This window comes from Bombina bombina, chromosome 1, assembly GCF_027579735.1.
Source record: "Bombina bombina isolate aBomBom1 chromosome 1, aBomBom1.pri, whole genome shotgun sequence".
NCBI classification, from domain to species: Eukaryota; Metazoa; Chordata; class Amphibia; order Anura; family Bombinatoridae; genus Bombina; species Bombina bombina.
In genome coordinates this window covers 931,499,665-931,523,503 of record NC_069499.1, presented here as the reverse complement: position 1 = coordinate 931,523,503, position 23,839 = coordinate 931,499,665, and the positions used below count along the sequence as shown (strand labels likewise).

The 23,839-nt window shown below is 39.4% G+C and overlaps 1 protein-coding gene across 2 annotated transcripts in view; it reads left to right on the top strand.

Annotated features, from left to right (window-relative positions):
* Positions 1-8,005: 8,005 nt before the first annotated feature.
* Positions 8,006-23,839, top strand: part of HM13 (histocompatibility minor 13) — a 77,840-nt gene continuing 62,006 nt past the window's right edge. Inside the window, exons 1-4 of one of the 2 annotated variants that reach the window (XM_053700174.1) lie at positions 8,006-8,236; positions 18,624-18,722; positions 18,997-19,079; positions 19,350-19,438. In XM_053700174.1, the coding sequence (XP_053556149.1) occupies positions 8,063-8,236; positions 18,624-18,722; positions 18,997-19,079; positions 19,350-19,438 (445 nt within the window). In that variant the 5' untranslated portion in view covers positions 8,006-8,062. The remainder of the gene's footprint in view (positions 8,237-18,623; positions 18,723-18,996; positions 19,080-19,349; positions 19,439-23,839) is intronic. The other variant, XM_053700199.1, reaches the window with a different exon arrangement.

The following is a 23,839-nucleotide window of genomic DNA, read 5'->3' as shown; positions in this document are numbered from 1 at the left end:
GATCTGACCATGTCAACTTTTCTGCTGCAGATTTATTGCTCAAAATCTTCCAGAAGCTTTATATTCTTTATAGAAACATATAGTTCCCCCATGTCTAGCTATACATATGCCTGTCAATCGACAGTTGGGAGTGAAGCATTTGGCTGCTCACTCTAGCCCCAGTTTCCTGGGGGTATGTGCTGGGGTCTTATCCACTCTGGGCCGTCTAAGACTTTAGCAGTCCGGTCTAGAGAGTTCTGTGATGTTACAATATTAATATCTGCCTAACTAGTAAAACATCCCCAATCAGATGTAATAAAATGTCTGGTAAAATGTCCAAAAAAAGCACCGTACCTCCGCTTTCAGTCAGACAATAGCATATATCAATCATCAAGAGGGTACTTGCTTTTCCCTAGCCATGAAGGAGGTCACATGGATTTAGTCTTGGACGAAGAACAATCTTTGTAAAATTTCTGCAATTCACATCCCAGAAGTGAAGAACTGGGATGCTGATTACCTTGAAATTCTCTTTATCCATGAGAATGGTCTGTCCATCAAAAGGTTTTTCGATCAGATTGTAGAACTATGAGGTCTTCCAGAGTTACTTGATGGCTTCTCGTTTAAACAACAATCTTCCCAGATACTTTGCCAGATTCAGGGATCCTTAAGAGGAGTTTGTGAATGCTATAGCAGCTCCTTGGTCTTTCCATCTCTCTTACATATATTCACCAACTGTTCTACTTCCCAGAGTCATAGCTTGGATCAAGCAGGAATGCTCCTCAGTAATTCTGATTGCTCCAGAATGGCATTGCAGAACTTGGTATGCAGATCTGGCTCCAATGTCTAGTCTTCTACAGTGGTCTCTTCCCCAATGCCATTATTAGCTCTTTCAGTTTCAAAGCATGAAACGATTGCTAAGTTTTCTGACATTCAGATCTTTGTTCAAGATTTAGTCAGGATAAGACCAGTAGTTAAAAATATTTCTCCTCGTTCAAACCGTAATATGGTTTTAAAAACTTTACAAGCTTATCCTTTTGAACCTATGCATGGTTTAGACATTCAGTTTCTGTCTTGGAAGGTATTGTTCCTTTCAGCAATATCTTCCACCAGAAGAGTTTCTGAATTGTCTGCTCTTTCTTGCAAGGCTCCTTATCTTACCTTTCATCATGATAAGATGGTCTCCATATGATTTTTTACCTAAAGTGGTTTCTTTGGTTACTATAAACCAGGATATTGTAGTCCCATCATTTAACCTTTTACATAATTTAGATGTTGTAAGAGCGTTAAAATTTTACTTACAAGACACAACATATATGCTTACCGGATAAACTAATATATTTCATGATCGTAAGAGTCCACAAGCCATTACTCCTGAGATTCAACACCTGGTCATTAGGAGGAGGCAACAATTCCCAACATTCCAAGAGCTTTTAATTCCTCCTACACCTCTGGTATTCCAGTTGAACGTATAGCTCAGAAAGGAAAAATAGAAAGGTAGGAAAATACAGAGGAAGGAGAATGAAGGTCAAACTAGAACTGCTGCACATAAAAATACAAAGTGGGCTGGTCTTGTGGACTCCCACCACCAAGAAAGAAATTAATTTATCAGGTAAGCATAAATTTTGTTTTCTCTCATAAGGTGGTGAGGGTCCACAAACCATTACTCCTGGGATCTAATACCTAAGTGGTGGGGTCCACAAGTAAATGGGTGAGACAAAAATTAGGGCAGGTAACTAATTACAAGGAACTTCAGCTCAGCCTGTAGGACTTTCCTGCCAAAAGCTGCCTCAGAAGGGGCAAAACATCAAAATGATAACATTTTGTGAAAGTGTGTAAAGTAGGCCAGGTTGCTGCTTTGCAAATCTGTTCAACAGAAGCCTCATGTTTAATTGAAATAATTTTATTGAAGTTTAATAGATACATAAGAAAATACAAGGAAGTCATTAGTGCATGGCAAAATACTGTCAACATTATAATACATCGGCATATATTTGTTTTTAACAACATGTTAATTAGTAACTTTGGTGAGTGAAACCTTAAGTTAATCTGCAAGTGACGTCCCATGTATAAAATATCTTATTATGGCTTTGACTATCCAAAGTAACTTACATTCAGCTTGGTTTATTGAAGATACTTTGAAGGCAAACCTTACCAGTTCCAAGCAATGTGAAACATCAAATCCTTGATTTGGGAAAATAAATAAAGTGAAAAAGAGAAATGTGATTGAAGAGAAAAAAAAAATAGAAAGACAGGAGAGAAGAAAAGAAGATAGAATAGGAATGCCTTCTGACCACGACACATCCACTAGTGTTGCTTGAGCTTTGTGAGGACTGTATGGGGCTTGTTTGATATGTTGGTTCTATGCATGTGGTGATATTGTTGGGCTAAGTGACTGTTTAACCTGTGTTATATCGAATAGAATGTGATCCAATAAAACCAAATTTTGTGAAAAGTCTCTCGAGTGTCTTGTATTATTGCAGCTACATGTTATAGAAGTGTCTGATCTTATGTATAATCTAGTCCCAAGAGGGAGCGCCTACTTTCCAATGTTTAGCTATACACACACGTGTGGCTGTATATAGGATTTTAATGAATTGGTTGATATATTTATTATATTCCCTCAAGCGTTCGTGTAGTAATGCTTGACTTATGGATAGCTGTATGGGGCTAGCTAGAATGGAGCTTAAAAAGAGTGAAAGTTTGGTCCAGATCCCTTTAGAGTAGAAGCCTCATGTTTAAACGCCCAAGATGTGGAAACTTATCTAGCAGTATTGGCTGTAATGCCTTTTTCGAGAAGACTTGCACGCCTCCAAGTAAGCTTTGTGAATCAAGTGCTTTAGCCAAGAATGGCTGTGACCGTCTGACCTTTATGTTTAGTGTCCCATTCAATTTGATTGCACTCAAGTGAATGTGTTTACTTTTAACTTGTAATATGTGCGCTATTTCCATCGCTCGCAAAAAGCTGAGATTTAACCCCATATCGCTTCCACGCTACAGATAGTGCGCCACTCATAATCTAGCCCATAATTGGTATAGACAAAGGCCAAAGAGAATTCAGGAATGCCTAGGGTATGCATGAAACCACTATACTAATAACTAATTAAGTTAAAGGTGCAAGAAGCCCAAAAAATTTATTTTGTGATTCAGATAGAGCATACAATTTTAAACAACTTTCCAATTTATTTCTATGCTAAATTTTGCTTCATTCTCTTGGTGTCCTTTATTGAAGGAGCAACAATGCACTACTGGGAGCTAGCTGAACACATTGGTAAGCCAATGACAAGATGCATATATGTGCAGCCACCAATAAGCAGCAAGTGCCCAGCTACTGAGCCTATCTAGGTATGTTTTTCAACAAAGGATATCAAGAGAAAAAACAAATTAGATAATAGAAGTAAATTGTAAACATTTTTTAAAATGGTATGCTTTATCTGAATCATAAAATATTTTTTGGGGGTTTCAAGTCCCTTTAAACTTTAGAAGGAAATATATTGCAATAATCTATTTCTATGTTGTTGAATCACTATCTTTAATATATTGTTAAGGCAAAAGCTGGTCTAGCAATCATAGAACTCATATACAAAAATATTGTTGGTACTTATTCATTGGTATGGCATATCATATCTCAAACCAAAAATATGAAAGAAGTAAAAAAAAAAGAATGTAATAAATCAACTGGCCTTTGGATAAAGATCCTTGATAATTGATCAGGTACCACAGTAGATTATACAGAATTAAAGGGACAGTCTAGGCCAAAATAAACTTTCATGATTCAGATAGAGCATGTATTTTTAAACAATTCTCCAATTTACTTCTATTATCTAATTTGCTCAATTCTTTAGATATCCTTTGTTGAAGAAATAGCAATGCACATGTGTGAGCCAATCACACAAGGCCTCTAGGTGCAGCAACCAATCAGCAGCTACTGAGCATATCTAGATATGCTTTTCAGGAAGTGATATCAAGAGAATGAAGCAAATTAGATAATAGAAGTAAATTAGAAAGTTGTTAAAAATGACATGCTCTTTCTAAATCATTAAAGAAAAAAATTGGCTTTCATGTCCCTTTAAATGAGAATAGAAAAGAAAATCTGCTTCATCATAAACTTTGCATACTCATCTACTTTTTCCAGTTCCGATATGATCAACAGCCTAAAAAAAAATAATAATATCATAGTACCATCATTGTCTATATTAAATAAAGTATAATCTTAGATTTATTTTATGACATTTCACTTGTTATGGTGAATAAAACAAAACATTCTTGCATGTGAAATTAAAGGGACAGTCAAAGGGTGAATTGTACCTCCCGGAACTCCCCCACTTGAGAGGCTGCCGGAAACACGAAGTAAGTAGATGCGGCAAGCGCTGGGGAGTAAGGCAGAACGCTGAAAATAAAGTCAGCTGTATTTTAAGGGTAAGAACATTTACACAATAACCCTTATTCAAATGGAATATTCAGAGAACTGCCTTAAATTACGCCAATAAACATACCTGTTCATTTACAAACGTGAACACTGTTGTCATCTGACATTTGCCATTAGCACTCCACCACACAGCTAATATCGCTGTATATGGGATTATAACTTGAAAGATATTGTATGATATGTCTCCTTAACGGCATCATTGCAAGGATTAACTTTTATCTGATACATTGTACAACCGCTCATGTAATTTCTGTAACAGTTTTTGTGGTTTAACCCTTGGTAGACTTAAAAAAGTCCCTACTCAGAAGATTTATTGATTTTATTTGTGCTAATCAAAGTTAATATGTATTTATGATTCAGTGTTGCAACACTTAGGAATTTTAAAAATTTTATTGTATATTTTACATGCTTATTTCATAGCACAAGGGTCTGTGCTTATCTATTCATAGGGTTGCATTCGTAATAAATTGTTGTTTATTTATTTTTTACATCTTGTCGCTAGTTCTTTAATCTGATGTGATTTCAACATTTACAAGACCTTTATATCTATAAATACACACTTAAGACCTTTACTTCTCAAATATAATAGTAAGATATCATTCTATCCATAGTACTTTTAACCCCTAGTGCTATTTTTAGCGCCTCATTTCCACTTCCCCATTTCTCTCACACTATTCACTAACTAGGAAGAAGATAGTAGGAATAAGAGGCTTAGGGGCTATTAACTCTAGCGCTTGTTTATTTAACCCCCTTTTTTTCCAACATAGAACGTTCCCATGAACATTTACAACTTTCATTACCTGTGCATGAATCATTTGAATTAAGCAACTAGGAAAAAAATGGGTCAAACTTTTGTCAAAATAGTTAACACAATAAATCCAACATATATAAAATATTTGAGGACAAGCTACATGACAAGAAAGCCTCCACCATGTCTCCAGAAGGCGAGGAGCCAGCACAGACACACTGTAACCATTAATATAAAACACAATTAAGCAATAAAACCTATTGAAATTAAAATTAAGGACCTATATTTGGTTTGCAACTATATTAAAGTGAAGGAAAAATCTGTAGCAGGAAAAAGAAGGCGCCAATAGGGTGATATCGCTACAAACCAAACAGAAGGCAAGGTAGTTGAGAGTAATACTCACAAACGGAGCGGCACTAAATCGTGCCTCAGCAAGCAGACCGGGACCTCAGCGTCGCCCGGAAGACCAACACAGGCAGTAACCAATCTCCAGACAGGAACGCACTTGCCGCAACCAATCAGGGTCCTAGTGTGGTGACACACCTTCCTCTCAGTACTTCCAAGGCTCTGCACACTTCACTGGGGGAAAAACAGATAGCAAAGCGCCGGGACAAACTCTGGTTCCTCTGTATTGGTGCAGGTATAGATAGGATAAAGGGGAGATCAAACTCCAGCAGGGTAGATATAAAACAGGTTTATTAAAATGTTTTAAAACAAACCAACGCGTTTCTCGGCTACACAGAGCCGTTTCATCAGGCTATTATACCATGTGTAGCCGAGAAACGCGTTGCTTTGTTTTAAAACATTTTAATAAACCTGTTTTATATCTACCCTGCTGGAGTTTGATCTCCCCTTTATCCTATCTATACCTGCACCAATACCGAGGAACCGGAGTTTGTCCCGGCGCTTTGCTATCTGTTTTTTCCCCAGTAAAGTGTGCAGAGCCTTGGAAGTACTGAGAGGAAGGTGTGTCACCACACTAGGACCCTGATTGGTTGCGGCAAGTGCGTTCCTGTCTGGAGATTGGTTACTGCCTGTGTTGGTCTTCCGGGCGACGCTGATGTCCCGGTCTGCTTGCTGAGGCACGATTTAGTGCCGCTCCATTTGTGAGTATTACTCTCAACTACCTTGCCTTCTGTTTGGTTTGTAGCGATATCACCCTATTGGCGCCTTCTTTTTCCTGCTACAGATTTTTCCTTCGTCTCATCTCATACCGGAAGAGCTGCCTTTCATCCGGATCACGGCATCCACTTGATCACCTTCGTTTTTTTTTTCCCGAGCGCACCTCTTTAGGAGGTTTATTATCTTGAACTGGTCTCAAATATATTAAAGGGCCATAATACCTCATGATTGGCTGCTGTTCACTTCTTCATTTTTTTTACCTGCAGCTGGGCAGCAGCTGAGTATAACTTTTTAGACAGAACTTACTCTGCTGAGCTGAGGAGATTGTGAGGTAAAATATCTTCCTTTTTTACATAGAGATGCTCAGGTGATATTTTCCTGTCAGCTTTTTACAGTTATACTGCATCAGTTTCAAGTGATTTAGCATATGAGTATTATGTCTCTTTAAGGGGAATTGCATGAGAGGGTTGTGATTTGACAACAACCCTGTAAGGTGGTTTAAAAAAATATAAAAAATGCAGGGCCAGTATTTTAAACTGGGGGGCCTTTTTTAAAATAAAAAAAAAATGTGAGTCCCTGATTGTGCTTATGAATTGTGACTTAAATGCAAAACAAGGGACTCAGTATATTTAATGGTGGATTAGTAAACACATTGGAGTGTATCCCTTCTCCACTTGCAGTAATCTTGTTTAGTCTATTTTAAAGGGCCATAATACCCAAATGTTTAAACACTTGAAAGTGATGCAGCATAGCTGTAAAAAGCTGTCTAGAAAATATCACCTGAACATCTTTATGTAAAAAAGAAAGATATTTTACCTCAAAAGTTCCTCAGTAGCCACCTCCCATTGTAAAGGATTTCTAAGCAGCATTTTAGTGTGTCTGTCCTAGGACAGCAGAAGGGATGAGCATTGTGCACTCTCATATTATTTCACCAATCAGGTAAAGGAAGCTTACTATGAAATCTCATGAGAGTTAAGTCAAATCTCATGGGATCACAGTAAAAGAGTTCATGACCTCAGCACTGCTGATGCTGATTGGCTGCTGTTCATTTCTTCATTTTTTATTTTTTTTTACCTGCAGCTGGGAGCAGATGAGTATAACTTTTTACACAGAACTTACTCTGCTGAGCTGAGGAGATTGTGAGGTAAAATATCTTCCTTTTTTACATAGAGATGCTCAGGTGATATTTTCCTGTCAGCTTTTTACAGTTATACTGCATCAGTTTCAAGCGATTTAGCATATGAGTATTATGTTCCTTTAAGTGTTTGTATTTTGAATCAGTATTATTGTGTTACAAATAAATAATAATATAATCAAATCAATACTACTGTTTAATTATATCTGCAACGTCACACTCCAGTTTTCTGGAGACTTTTTGTGTATTTAAACAGTAACTTTCTTTAATTCAACATAAGAGTAATGATAACAACTTAGAAAGAAATAATATACAATTAAAGATACAGAAAATGCATTATTACCATACTTAGCATATTCAATTATAATATTTAAAATATCACTAATAAAATAAAATAAATGTTTAACTCTTTTCAAGTGTATAAATGTCTCTGAGCCAAGCCAACAAGACTAACAGATTTTACTCAACGAAAGCTATTTCAGATATTGACATGATTACTATTAGCCCGTACCTCTTACAGTAGCTCCTCCCCTAGTAACCAAAGGCTGCTCTCGTTTCTAGGGAAGATGTCCCTGAGATTATGCGTCACGTCCTGTCGGGTAGCTAACGTGTCCCTTATTCTGAGCCCCTACTTGTCATCTTTATTTCGGACATGGCGGATCTGGATCCTGCTGCGCTGCACAATGAGACAGAAGCCGGCAACGCAACCGGGCGCCTGGCCAGCTCCCCCGAAGGAACTGCGCTGGCTTATGGCAGTCTGTTGGGGATGGCGCTGCTGCCAATATTTTTTGGTGCTTTGAGGAGCGTGACCTGCGCAAAAGGAAAGGTAAGTAAAGTGACTACGGTCCACATACAGGAAATTAGGGCAAAATAAGATCGTGTGATATGTTATTACCAAGAGAGGTCCTGTGTAAAAGCCAGGCTGGCACCAGGGTATGTAAGTACTATTGTCCATGTGACAGTCTGCATTCGACAGGCTGGCATCAGGGCACGTCCTAATGCGAGAGTCAGGCTAGCAGGAGAAGGCGAATATATATTTGAAGTTCTACATGTGAGAGCTTAGCAGCGAGGCTGGTAAGCAGGACAGGTGTACACGCTAGGATTAAGCAGATATTATGAAAAATATATATACCAGCGTCAGCATGTGCCAGGAGGAGAGTATTTGTGTTAGTCAGGCTGGCAACAGGAGTCGTGTGCAATTGAGGGGGACAAAGGTGTGAATTTACATGTAGGGGTTATGTTTGCAACATGAACAATTTGTACTGACAGGACTAGGTGATCTATAAGATGTATACAACTGAATGACTTGCTGTAAATCAGACTATCAGTGGTAAGCAAATCTAACTGGGACTAAGGTTTGCAGCAGGAAGGGTGCCCATGTGAATGTCTGGTGGTTTAACTTCAGGAGTATGATAGACTGGGAGCAGAACATGTGTGGATGGAAGAGTTATTCATGTAGGAGGAAACCTCTACATATTAGAGACTTGTAGTATGAGACCTATTCATGTGACAGACTGACATCCAACTGGGTGCACTTCTGACAGGCAGAAGGGTTTGTGCTCTCATGAAAGGTTATCCACAAGTTTGGGGTGTGCACTAGAGGGTCACGTCACGCTAACATCAAGACATGTAAAAGCCAGGATAGCAGCAGGGTAGGTGCACATGTGATGGTCAAGGAGTAGAGTGCATATCTGAAAATCAGTCTGACAGCAGTGCTGGTGCTCACATGAAAGTCAGGTTAACTGAAAGATGATTGTATATGTTACAGTCAAAATTACATCAGGTTGATGGCAGCAGGAAGGGTTTGTGCACCTGGTAGACTAGCTACAGAAGATGTGTAAATGTAAGAGGCAGGCTTGTAATAGGACATATACGTGTCACGTGTGGGTGTCAATTTGGCAAGAGCCTGTAAAAATCAGGCTGGCTGCAGTATCAGTATACATGTGATATATTTGCAGCAGTATCAGTATACATGTGATATATTGGCAACAGTATCAGTATACACGTGATATATTGGCAACAGGACAGGTGTACATGTGGGATTCAAGTAGGCAGGAGGAAAAGTGTAAATTTGATGGTGTATCTAGCAGCATGACAGGTATTCATGTGAGGGTCAGACTGGCAAAAGTAGGGTGGCACATAAGAGGATGAGACAGCAGTAGATTGTAGGCTGGCATAACAAAAAAATGTACATGTCAACAAAAGGCTTTAATCAGGACAAGAATATATGCTAGACTTAAAATGACAGTAAAGTTAAAGGGACAGTTTACCCACAAACTTTCTCTCTATTAATTTGTTCCCAGTGACCCATTTTACCTGCTGGAGTGTAAAAAATAAATGGTTCCTTTACTTTTATATTGGCATTTGAAATAGCTGATTTAGCCTGTAGTATCCCTATCTATACTGAAAGTTTCTATACCTCGGTATAAGCTATTGAAAAACTAGGTAAACACAGACAGCAGAAGAAATTAAACTCACAGTGGGAGGTGGAAGAGATAAATCTCTTAAATTTTAATTTTTAATTGTTCTTTCTAAGTATTGTACATAGATAAGAAAGGGAAGCATTTGAGTGATAAGATAACAAGATCTGATCTGTCTGCAAGCTTTGCCTATTTTGATGGGCTGTGATTTCAAAGAGCAAATCCAGCTATTTCTTTTGCAAAAAGAAGCATAAATGAGCAATATCTCATACATTTTATACGCTGCAGCTGGTATAACAAGTCATGGGGAACACATTCAGGGATTATTATTTTTTACAGTGAACTGTCCTTTTAACCCTTTCGTGACAGGGTTAAAGTGTCTACATCGGAACACCTGTTCCGATGTAGACAAATTGAAACTACGCGATCGTGCATACGATCGCGAGATTTCAATTATTGGATCGCATCTGGGGGGCGTCCCTACAACCCTAGGAACGCCCTCCAGACTGCGATCAAGTCCTTGAAGCGCAGAAGGCTTCAGGACAGCCGTTTGATATGACGTTCTATTCCGTCATAACGGCTTTAAAGCCCAGTGTAAATATGACGGAATAGAACGGCATAACAGCGTTAAAAGGTTAAGAACTAAATGTTCATGATTCAGATAGAACATGCAATTTTTAAACAACTTTCCAGTTTATTTCTATTATCAAATTTGCTTTGTTCTCTTGGTATGCTTTGTTGTAGAGTAAAGCTAGGTAGGTTGATAGGAACTTAGGAGCGTGCACATGTCTTTAACATTCTATGTCAGCAATGTTTGCAACTATGTATAACATTGCTATGAACATTGTTGCAAACACTGCTGCCAGATGGCTAAAGACGTGCAGGCTTCTGAGCTCATCTAGGATTATTACTTAACAAAGGATACTAAGAGAACTAAACAAAATTTGATATTTTAAGTAAATTGGAAAGTTGCTTATAATTTCATGCTCTATATAATCCATTTAAGTTTTAATTTTGATAATAAACCACTCACACAGCCGATACAATATCTAGCAGGTGGTGAATAAGAGGCGCCAAAATATAACTAAATCTAGTATAAAAATATGTTATAGTAATATTCAAAGATTAAGTGTGTGTGAATAAAAGTGATACTACCAATTAATGTTACACTCTGTTAACTTATAAGTGTAAAAATTATGTTAAAATAGGGATATGGCTATATGATAATAGTAATAACCATGTGTATAATAATGATAATGATCAATGTGTATCCAATTAATATCAAAAAGAAAATTAACAAAAAAATTGCATAGTGAAATAATCTAAATTGAATACAAATATTAAAATAATAATAATTATATTGTTAAGTGTCCAAATAACCACAAAAATTTGTCCAATATGCAAATATGAAATCCCACAAAGTGCTGAAGTGGATATTGCAGGCAGTAGAGAGGCAGCTCCTCTGGTGTGTTTTGCCACAGTAACACAATCACAATATCCTAAAAAACAAAGCACAGAGGGCGCCACATGGTGCAGATCAGGCGAGCAAGGTGCACAATATATAAGATAGCCAAATAGCTACTCACTTGGTGTAAAGCACAGATTGTGCAATAAGGCAGACCGGAACCTCAAGTCGTCCGGTAGACACACAGGCAGTAAACAGGATGAGGTAGTCCCACAGGGGTGATCCCAAAACTTTCCAAAGTCCCACCAGGGGGAGTCCAGGGAGGGAAAATAGGAAGGGGTCAAGTTCCTAAATGGTGACCCAAAGTGTACTTAATCCCACCAGGGGGAGTTAGCAAGTGTTATCCAAGTATGTCCCTTCAGCTTGAGGATCTAGTATTCAGCAGAGAACCACTGTGCGTATAGCGGCAGATAGGGTGGTGCTGTGTCTTCCCAAAGGTAACAAGTTTTTTTTATTATCATTAAACATTTTAATTTTGTACCTGCTGCTACACTGTGCTGCCTTTTTTGTTACCTTTGGGAAGACACAGCACCACCCTATCTGCCGCTATACGCACAGTGGTTCTCTGCTGAATACTAGATCCTCAAGCTGAAGGGACATACTTGGATAACACTTGCTAACTCCCCCTGGTGGGATTAAGTACACTTTGGGTCACCATTTAGGAACTTGACCCCTTCCTATTTTCCCTCCCTGGACTCCCCCTGGTGGGACTTTGGAAAGTTTTGGGATCACCCCTGTGGGACTACCTCATCCTGTTTACTGCCTGTGTGTCTACGATTTAAGAAATGTTCCAGCCATTATTTCAAATTTTAAATTGTACTCAGACTTGTAGAAATTCTCATAATGGATAGATTATCTAACAGCAAGAGGTGTGTGTATTTCATGTTCTGGCTTCAAGTGTGGGGTGTATTTGCCTGGAATACTGGCAGGTGAACAGCTGTGCGTGTGAGAATCGGTCTGGGAGCAGAACGGCTGTTTATGTAAAGTTGGGGCTGGAAGCAGTAAACGTGTATGTGAGGGTCAGTCTGGGAGCAGTACAGATGTGAGGGTCAGGGTCTGGGAGCAGTACAGATGTGAGGGTCAGGGTCTGGGAGCAGTACAGATGTGAGGGTCTGGGAACAGTACAGATGTGAGGGTCAGGGGCTGGGAGCGAGTCCAGATGCGTGAGGGTCAGGGGCTGGGAGCGAGTCCAGATGCGTGAGGGTCAGGGGCTGGGAGCGAGTCCAGATGCGTGAGGGTCAGGGGCTGGGAGCGAGTCCAGATGCGTGAGGGTCAGGGGCTGGGAGCGAGTCCAGATGCGTGAGGGTCAGGGGCTGGGAGCGAGTCCAGATGCGTGAGGGTCAGGGGCTGGGAGCGAGTCCAGATGCGTGAGGGTCAGGGGCTGGGAGCGAGTCCAGATGCGTGAGGGTCAGGGGCTGGGAGCGAGTCCAGATGCGTGAGGGTCAGGGGCTGGGAGCGAGTCCAGATGCGTGAGGGTCAGGGGCTGGGAGCGAGTCCAGATGCGTGAGGGTCAGGGGCTGGGAGCGAGTCCAGATGCGTGAGGGTCAGGGGCTGGGAGCGAGTCCAGATGCGTGAGGGTCAGGGGCTGGGAGCGAGTCCAGATGCGTGAGGGTCAGGGGCTGGGAGCGAGTCCAGATGCGTGAGGGTCAGGGGCTGGGAGCGAGTCCAGATGCTTGAGGGTCAGGGGCTGGGAGCGAGTCCAGATGCGTGAGGGTCAGGGGCTGGGAGCGAGTCCAGATGCTTGAGGGTCAGGGGCTGGGAGCGAGTCCAGATGCTTGAGGGTCAGGGGCTGGGAGCGAGTCCAGATGCGTGAGGGTCAGGGGCTGGGAGCGAGTCCAGATGCGTGAGGGTCAGGGGCTGGGAGCGAGTCCAGATGCGTGAGGGTCAGGGGCTGGGAGCGAGTCCAGATGCGTGAGGGTCAGGGGCTGGGAGCGAGTCCAGATGCGTGAGGGTCAGGGGCTGGGAGCGAGTCCAGATGCGTGAGGGTCAGGGGCTGGGAGCGAGTCCAGATGCGTGAGGGTCAGGGGCTGGGAGCGAGTCCAGATGCGTGAGGGTCAGGGGCTGGGAGCGAGTCCAGATGCGTGAGGGTCAGGGGCTGGGAGCGAGTCCAGATGCGTGAGGGTTAAACACATAGTAGTCTACCATTTGATAGTTTTAAAATTACATGCTCTGACGCAGGGGTCGACAGATCTTTTGAAAAATTAGGAGCCAGTAAGAATATTTAGGAGACGGACAGTGGTAATTATATATGGAGAATATCCCAAAAAGTTAGAAGCCAGGGGTAAAATTCTAGTGGCTCCTTGGCTTTTGGGTTTATCGAGCTCTTTAAATTTATTTGGTAAAAAGAACTTAGGAAAACTTTACCCAAAGACTTTACCGTATATCTCCTAATTTCATAAACAAATGGTATGCTATTTCTTGCTCTAACATTGTCTAAAATTCCTCATGTGCGCATATCTTACTCAGTGTTCTGAATCAATTTGCTTCACATTTCCATGGTTGTTTGGTGACTGCTAAATTCAAGCCAGATTCATTCAGCCATGCAAGTATTATAAGCTTTTAAAACAACAGCATTCAACACGGAAAGTAACAAAGTAGAGCTGAGTTCACTTGACTTAATGAAAACAGACCCAGAAACTGGCAGATAAAGTGAAAGATAAATATTTACATATTCCCCAAATGTTCCTTTACATAACCGTCAGTATGTTCTCATACAAGTTCAAAATATAGATCTTACTCGGCTGCTTATATACGAGTTTAGACTTCTACAAATACACTAGAGTCACAGATAACGTACTGCAGAGTGAGAGTGGAAAAAGTAGAAGCGATGGTGTTGATAGTGGGATAGTAAGAACTATAAAAAGATGCCTGTAATATGCTATGAATGTTAATGTGGTGCATGTATATAGCATTTAGGATATATGCCTATATGGTAATATATATAGTTTCTTATTTTTTAATAACTGACTCCTCAATAGTTTTATTATCTGGTGGTACTGAAGTTTATTTTTTTCTACATCCTTGAGTGCCATTTATCTAAACTATATATACATACAGTGACATGGAAAAATATCATGAGGTTAGGGTCATAAAATATTACTTGTAGTGCTAAATATTTTTTAGAAGTGCAATTTCTCTCTGGTTACCGTCCCCTTGGCATTTACTTGTCCCGTATAACTATTGCAATATATTACTCTTAAAATATCTAACAAATAATGTTGTTTGCCTTAGGTCTGTGTAGATCTGGATGTGATGATGTGTGCATTATTTGTACAGAGCCAAGCATGCATCTTTAGGAATATACGATTGGCCTGCAAAAACTAATTCCTCCAGAGGAGCAAGACTGTTATGCGTCATGGTTACAAGGGACATTTTAAGAAACCTTCCAGCAAACTGGGTGTTCCAAATAAGATTTGTGGCAGTATCTTAAAAAAACCTAGATAATTTTCATATGATTCCATATGTTGCTTATGAATATTTATTTAAAGGGACATAAAATCACATTTTTTTTTTTCTGTAATGATTCAGATTCTAATTTACATCTATTATCAATTTTTTTTTTCTCCATTTGCATCCTTTGTTGAGAAGCAGGGATGTAAGCTCGGGAGTGTGCTCGTGTCTGGAGCACTATATGGCCGCAGTTTCCCAAAAATGTTATGAATTTGCAAGAGCACAAGATGGCAGCACTATTTCCAATGTAGTATTTCAGACATCTACCTAGGTTTCTTTTCAACAAAGAATACCATGGGAACAAAGCAAATTTGATAGAAGTAAATTGGAAACTGTTTTAAAAATAAATAAATTGGCTTTTATATATCTTTAAGAAATGGTGTTTAATAAATTTCAGCGAATTTATACTTTCTAACCTAACAGTGCCATAGTGTCTCTGAGTCTCCAGAACCTCTTAGTACTTTTATGACGCTTTTCAAAAATAAAAAAAATGACAGTCAAAATTAAACCTTTATGGTTCAGGGAGAGCATGCAAATTTAATAGACTTTTCAATTTACTTCCTTCTCTTTTACCCTTTTTGAAAAGCATACCTACGTAGGTACAGCGGCATGAATGCACTACCGGGAGCAAGCTGGTGAGTGGTGGTAACAGTGTCTGTCATTGGCTTACTAGATGTGCTCAGCTAGCTCCCAATAAACTCCACTTTATTTTTAGTAATGGTAAATCCAAGCATTTGTTAAACGCTCAGATTTACCATCATTTTTTTTTTTTTTTTCCAAGTTTTTTTTTTTATTAGTAAAGATTTCTCAAATACAACAGTGACATATTAAATAATTTGGAGCACGTAGGCTCCTACAGAGAGTGTGGACAGATAAATTGGAACATTCAAAAATATGTCAGGTTAGAATGCGTTCCTAAAATGAAAAAGAGAACGAAATATAGCTCAAGTCAAATGGGGTGGGTAAATTGGGGTGGGGGGGAGGGAATGGGGAAAAGGGAACGGGAGGGTAATTGTTAGAGGCAGGGATTTGGTTCATATGCGGATGGTACATGGGGAGGGTTACCTAGTGTGTGATTACTCTAGTGTTCGGGGCCCAAGTAGTGGTGTGGTTAGATTGCCAATCTGCCCATACTAATTCAAATAGGTCTGAATTATTTAGAGAGGAAAATATAGGTTTCTCCATATTATAGATATATGCCATATAGTTTAGAATGCATGACCATTTTGGGGGTGTCACAGTTTTCCATGCCTTGGCTATTGTCGCTTTAGTAGCTGTTAGCAAGTAGATTGCTAAATATGCTTGATGCTTGGGTAATTTAGTGATGCCTATGTGTAAGAGGGCATTAGAAGGAGTTATAGGAAGTGTTATGCCTAATCTCCCTAGCGTACGGAAGCATGTACTCCATAAGGGTTTTAACTTGGGGCATTCCCACCATATGTGATTTACCATCATTTTAATGATCTTTAAAACAAGCGATAAAGCTTTGTTTAAACTACAACTGAGATATCAGACAAGGCACATGGTCTGAGTAAAACTTACAAACAAGACTTGATGACCTTAATATGAATAGCTTAGAGCTGTGAAGTGAGAGAGATGATCTGATGAAACTCTTCATATACCTAAAGGTTTCTAATAATGCTAAGGGCTGAATGAATTTTTACAGCAAGAGCAACATCAGATCAAAAGGTCATAATCTCAAAATGTAGGGTAGTAGGTTCAGGTGTAATTTGCAGAAGCATTTCTTAACAAAGTGTGGTTGCTTGATGGAATAGACTTTCATTAGAGGTGGTAAAGACAGGTGCTATAATTGAGCAAAGCTATCTTAAAAACTAAATCACTAATATACTTATATACTGGGAACTCTCGCACATATTTAATCACTGCCACTATCTTGGTGATCCAGTTCTCAAAGAAGCGCATTCGATTTCTCTAAATGCAGATGCTATGAGTTTAGTAAAACCACACTGTCGTGAACAAGTAATACAAATGAACTGACCCTGAGAGCAGAGACTGATAACCTTTTATGCTGTAATAATTTAATACCATAAGGCAGGGGTCGACAAATCTGTTAGGAGCCAGACAGTGATATTTGTAAATAGATATATGGAAAATGACCAAAATAAAGTTTGGAGCCGTGAGTTAAGATGGCTCCTGGGTTTGTCAAGCCCTGCCATAAGGCGACCATGTTTGTCAGCCTCATTTTTTGATGATCAATAAAGAACAAATATTGAATAAAATACTAATACCACTACTAATTAAGAATAATAACATTTTAAAGACCTGACATTACAAACTCTACTACTAGTTCTGTGTTGCTCAGGTGCCATGCTGTGTATTCCTCTGAGTACGGTGTGCTGTCTCGCAAACGGCTTGTGTAGGGCAGGACAGGGTGAGTGAAGAGGATAGAGGTGGATCTGAAAGCATTGCGATCCTTGCTTCAGCAAACAGTGTTCATAAAGCTCCCTCTGAGAGTGACGTGACAGACGGGCTTTAGGTTTTTGACATATTTTGTGTTGCTGTATTGAACTTAAAATAACCGTAAAAATCAAACACTTGATTTAACTAGAACATGCAATTTTAAACAACTTTGCATCTTACTTCTATTGGTATCCTTTGTTAAACAGCATATATAGGTATTCTCATGAACATCAATGCACAAATAGGATCTAGCTGCAGATTATTCACTGTACATATGTGCTTCTTGTCATCGGCTCACCCACTGTGTTCAGCTAGCTCCCAGTAGTGCATTGTTCCTCCAACAAACAATACAAAGAGATTTCATTCCCATTTTAAAGTTCTGTCTATTAGTTTGTATTAGTCTTTAGATTAACATTAGGTTTGATAATATCCTGGACACAACAGAATGCCATTCATTTTGGTAATTTTACATTAGCTGCTTAGATTGGGTGGTTGTACCTACTTGTGCAAGTACAGGTCATACTGATTTGACAAGGCAATTTGCTAAGAGTTTGGGACTTAAGAGCAATTCTGTGCAATGTAATTTGCGTCAGAACTGGCATAGGAGCCTCTAGTTCGACAAGATCTCATTAAATGGATTCTAAAGTAATCTAAGAAAGTTAGGAAGTAAAGGATTTTATACTAATTGCAAAATATTTCTATTCTATGCAAGATAAATGTTGTGCTAAAAAAAAAAAAATAATAATAAAAAATAATAATAATATATATATCCTATATTATAAAAGACAAGAGTTTGTCTGAAGCCGTCATGCGCAGTTCAGACAAACACTTGCAGCTGATCGCACGCGCACCCACCCGACAGCAGCACGAGGACCGGGCAGCAGAGCTGATCGCACGCGCAGGGGTGAAACAAAGCAGCGCGAGGACCGGCAAGTGAGGGCGCACGAGAGAGAGAGAAAATTTAAATTAAATATAACACAACACGGCCCGTGTGAACGGACTTTAGTACTAGTATATATATATATATAATTTATTGTGTGTGCAATTCTTTAAGTTACAGTGGTAGCATATATATGCATTTATATGATGTTACAATTTACTTCTAATTACATTTAATGTGAAATGCAGTTTCTCCTTAAAGCATCAGAAATAATGAAAGTGATGCAGGATATCTTTAAAAAGCGGACTATAAAATATCACACGGACATCTCTGGTAAAAGGGAAGAGCTGCAGCTAAACATGGGACTTGCAATGAAGTGTGCATCTGGCATGTGCAGGCACAGTCACTTTTTATTTCCCTCTTTAGTTTAAGAAAGTTTACTATGAAATGTTTACCAGTCATTTTTAATAGCTCACAGTTTTGCCCATCAGAATAAAACCGTAATAAAATAAGTTCTGCCTGTGCAGTTTTCTTAAATTTCTAACTGTTTTTAAAACATTGTCTTCTACCTCTGCAGAATCCTTCCGACATGCCAGAAACTATAACAAGTCGTGATGCTGCTCGTTTTCCAATCATTGCCAGCTGCACCCTTTTTGGGCTTTACATCTTCTTTAAAGTGAGTACTGTGTGATAATCTCACTGCAAGAACACTTCCATTACTGGTGTGTTTGAGTCTTGCCTCAATGAGGTGGGGTGGGGGAGAATTATCATAGCTCTGAATAGACTAAATATTTGTGAATAGTGGCACTAGAATAGTAAGGATAGCTTTGATGCTGTATATCGTGACTGCAGAGAAAGGTTAGTTTGCTTACACATGTACTGTTGATATGATGGGTAATTTCACCTGTACATGTATGTACATACATCTAACTCTTCCTATCTCACTGCAGATTTTTTCCCAGGAATACATTAACCTGCTCCTCTCTATGTATTTCTTCATCCTTGGTGTGCTAGCCCTGGCGCATACAATAAGGTAACATTAGTGTCTGGTGATGTTATAGTGTGAGTGTCAGAGACAGAGATTATATGCTATAAGGATAACACCCCTCTCTTTCCATTTTATCTTGCATTCCCTCTGCTACTTTATTGCTCTTTACCTTCCTATCATTTCCATCTGTTTTTGTTGCTCTCCGGACTCCTTCCTCACCCTTTTCCTTTTTGTGTTTCATTTTACCTGCTCCCTGCTTTTAATATGTTGCTCTGCCCCATCTATTGCTCCTTTTTTTTTTTTAAACTCCCTCAGCCCAGCCATGAACCGATTTCTCCCAGAAAACTTTCCCAGCAAGCAGTATCAGCTGCTCTTCACGCAGGGCTCCGGGGAAAGCAAGGAGGGTGAGTGCTGAGTGTGGTCTAAAGGCCGTCTATATTCTGTGTGTGTGCGTGTAAAATAAAAAAATATGTATATATTATATATGTGTGTGTATAAGTATGTCCAGTCGTGAAAAAGAATTCAAAAAGGGTGTATTTACTATCTTTTTACGTATCCGGACATAATAACAATCATCTGGTCCTTAACAGGTTTTAAAATTGGGTAAATTCAACCAACGATTAACAACAACAACACATGACATATTACACTGAGTCATGATTTATTTAACAAAAATAAAGCAAAATGGAGAAGCCATGTGTGAAAAACTAAGTACACCCTTTACAATTTCTGATGATCAATTTAATAAAGGGCATTTTATTAACAGCACCTGGCTGCTACTTAGCCTCTTAATTCATTGGAAGCAGTAAGGTTGTACATTTTTCACACATGGCTTCTCCATTTTGGCTTTATTTTTATTAAATCATGACACGGTGCAATATGTCATGTGTTGTTATTCATCTAAGGTTGTATTTACCTAATTTTAAGACCTGATAAGGACCAGATGATTTTTTTATTTGACCTGATACGTAAAAACCATAGAATACAAAGAGGGTGTACTTTTTCCCTCTAACATGACTGTGTGTGTGTATATATTTGTTTGTGTTTGTGTGTGTGTGTGTGTGTATATGTATGTATATATATATATATATATATATATATATATATTTGTTTATATGTGTGTGCACAATTATTAGGCAAGCAAGTATTTTGACCAAATCATGATTTTTATGCATATTGTCCAAGCTCTATAAACTTGAATGCTTATTAGATTTAAGCATATCAGGTGATGTGTATTTGTGTAAAGAGGAAGGGTGTGGCCTTAGGGGATCAACACTCTGTATCAAGGTATGCATAATTATTAGGCAGCTTCTTTTCCTCAGGCAAAATGGGCCAAAAAAGAGATTTAACTTACTATGAAAAGTAAAAAATTGTAAAAAGTCTTTCAGAGGGATGCAGTATTCTTGAAATTGCTAAGATATTGGGGCGTGATCACAGAACCATCAAATGTTTTGTTGCAAATAGTCAACATGGTCGCAAGAAACGTGTAGAGAATAAAAGACGCAAATGAACTGCCTAACATTTGAGAAGAATCAAACATGAAGCTACCAGGAACCCATTATCCTCCAGTGGTGTCATATTCCAGAACTGCAACCTACCTGGAGTGCCCAGAAGTACAAGGTGTTTAGTGCTCAGAGACACGGCCGAGGGAAGGAAGGCTGAAACCCGACCACCCACCACTGAACAAGACACATAGGTTGAAACATCAAGACTGGGCCAAGAAATATATGAAGACAGATCTTTCAAAGATTTTAGGAACTGATTAGATGAGAGTGACTCTTGACGGACCAGATTGATGGGTCCGTGCCTGGATCAGTAATGGGCACAGAGCTCCACTTCGATGCAGACACCAGCAAGGTGGAGGTGGGGTACTGGTATGGGCTGGTATTATTAAAGATGAGCTAGTTGGACATTTTCAGGTTTAAAAATTGACTCCAAATCAACTCCCAAACCTACTGCCAGTTTTTTAGAAGACACTTTCTCCAAGCAGTGGTACAGGAAAAAGTCTGCATCTTTCAAGAAGACCATGCTATTTATGCAGAACAATTTTCCATCGCATGCATCGAAGTACACCACTGCGTGGCTAGCCAGTAGGGCCCTTCTTAAACTGGAGATTTACGGTGAAGGAAAATGGAACACCTCTCTGAACAGTGTCTGGGAGGCTGTGGTTGCTGCTGCACAAAAAGTTGATAGTCAACAGTTCAAGAAACTGACAGACTCCATGGATGGAAGGCTTATGACTGCTATTGAATAGAAGGGTGGCTATATTGGTCACTGATTTTATTTATTTTTGGTAATGTCAGAACTGTTTATTTTTAAATTTTGAGTTGTTTGTTTATTATCCTCACTTTAAAAAATGAAAATAAACAAGTGAGATGGGAAAAATTTTCATTTAGTTGCATAATAATTGTGCACACTAATAGTTGCCCAATAAGTGTGCACACATAGATATTCTCCTAAGAAAGCCAAAACCTCACTTTAAACCTTAAATATTCAGGTTTGAGGTTTATTAACATTTTGGATTGACCAAGCGTACTGTAGTTGTTCAATAATGAAATCTTCAAAAATACAACTTGAATAATAATTGTGCACACTGTGTGTGTGTGTGTATAGAGAGAGAGAGAGGAGAGAGACAGAGAGAGACAGAGAGTGGGGAGAGAGAGACAGAGAGAGAGAGAAAGGGGAGCGGAGAGGAGAAGAGAGGGGAGCGAGGGGGGAGAGGGAGAGAGAGGGGAGGGGGAGAGAGGGAGAGAGAGGGGGAGAGAGAGCGCAAAAGAGAGTGGGAGGGAGAGAACGCAAGGGGTGGGACCACTGTACTGCAAAAAATGGCCCGTGTGAACGGGCTTTAGGACTAGTATGTATGTGTGTGTGTATATATATATATATATATATATATATATATATATATATATATATATATATATATATATATATATATATATATATATATATATATATATATATATATATATAATATATGTGTGTGTGTACACACACACTCTAAATTTTTTTCTTTTTAATGACACGATGAGTCCACGGATCATCTAATTACTATTGGGAATACCACTCATGCTCAGCAGGAGGCGGCAAAGAGCACCACAGCAAAGCTGTTAAATATCACCTCCCTTCCCTCCCACCCCAGTCATTCTCTTTGCCTACGTTAAGAGCAAGGAGGTGGTAAATGTTGGTGTTAGAAAAGATTCTTCAATCAAGAGTTTATTATTTTTAAAGTAGTACAAGATTGTGCTGCTTTGCCCTAGGGTGTAGCCGTAGTCCATATCAGTCTCTTCAGTAGAGCAGTGGTGGCTTTAGAGCAATGGGAACTTGTGGGACATAATTCTCACTGCACCTCCAGTATACTGATGCTGCCCTATCTTGAAAGTCTGAGGGATTTTTACTCGGTCCTTTCTCTTGTTTCACAGGTCTATGTGAGGGAGAGGACCTCTCAAACCTGGAGCTGCCTTGCTGTCGGGCAGATTAGGAGGTAAGTGCTTTCTTTATTTTATGGGGCTGCAAGGAGAAAGACTCAGAATAAGGGGCACTTTATTTCATATGGCAACTCATATAAAGGCTCAGGTATTGGGCTCTTTAGTGGGGACAGCACGCAGGCACTGGGGCTAGAGAACTTAATGTAAGGCATGTTGGTGGTTCCATAACATAAAAATTTATGTTACGTCCACGATGGGCAGATCCAGGGGAGGCGGTAATTTTCATTGCGCACCTTTCCTTCCCTTACTTCCATTTTTGTCGGAAGGGGAAGCAGTGCAACATCCATTTTCATTACGCATAGCGCTAATTTCATGCGTATGTTATAACGGAGTCTGGTTTATCCATCTGAGTTCCGGATCTATCACTAAGAGTCGGCTCCTGCTCAGAGAGAACCGGGTCGTTAGGCAGGTAGGCACCTCAGCTAAGCTGCTGAGGTGCAGAGGTGATCTGTTTAGGCTTGCTGTTTTTTACTGCAGTTTAGAAATAAAAAAGTTATTGTTTAAATTTTAACAGTAATGTTTTTTCTGCCTTAAATTTCTCCTGTTAAGTGTAGTCAGTCCACGGGTCATCCATTACTTATGGGATATTAACTCCTCCCTAACAGGAAGTGCAAGAGGATCACCCAAGCAGAGCTGCTATATAGCTCCTCCCCTCTACGTCACACCCAGTCATTCTCTTGCACCTAACTAATAGATAGGATGTGTGAGAGGAGTGTGGTTATTAAATTTAGTTTTTTATTACTTCAATCAAAAGTTTGTTGTTTTAAAACAGCACCGGAGTGTGTTGTTTCTCTCAGGCAGTATTAGAAGAAGAATCTACCTGAGTTTGTGTATGATCTTAGCGGACGTAACTAAGATCCATTTGCTGTTCTCGGCCATTCTGAGGAGCGAGGTAACTTCAGAACAGGGGACAGCGGGCAGGGTTCACCTGCAAAGAGGTATGTTGCAGTATATTATTTTCTAAGGAATGGAATTGACTGAGAAAATACTGCTAATACCAATATAATGTAAGTACAGCCTTAAATGCAGTAGTAGCAACTGGTATCAGGCTGTTATGTATGTATGTTGGCACTAAAGTATTTCTGGGGAATGGCACTTCACTAAGAAAATACGGTATACATATAACTTATAGCCTTTCTGCAGTGATAGCGACTAGCAACAGGCTTTTATTATTATTTCATATATTTAAAACGTTTACTGGCAGGTTAATCGTTTTTTCTCTCTGAGGTACTTGGTGAAAATTTATGGGCATTATTTTCCACTTGGCTGTCGTTTATTTTGAATAAAATCAGTTTACTGAGCTTCCCCACTGCTGTA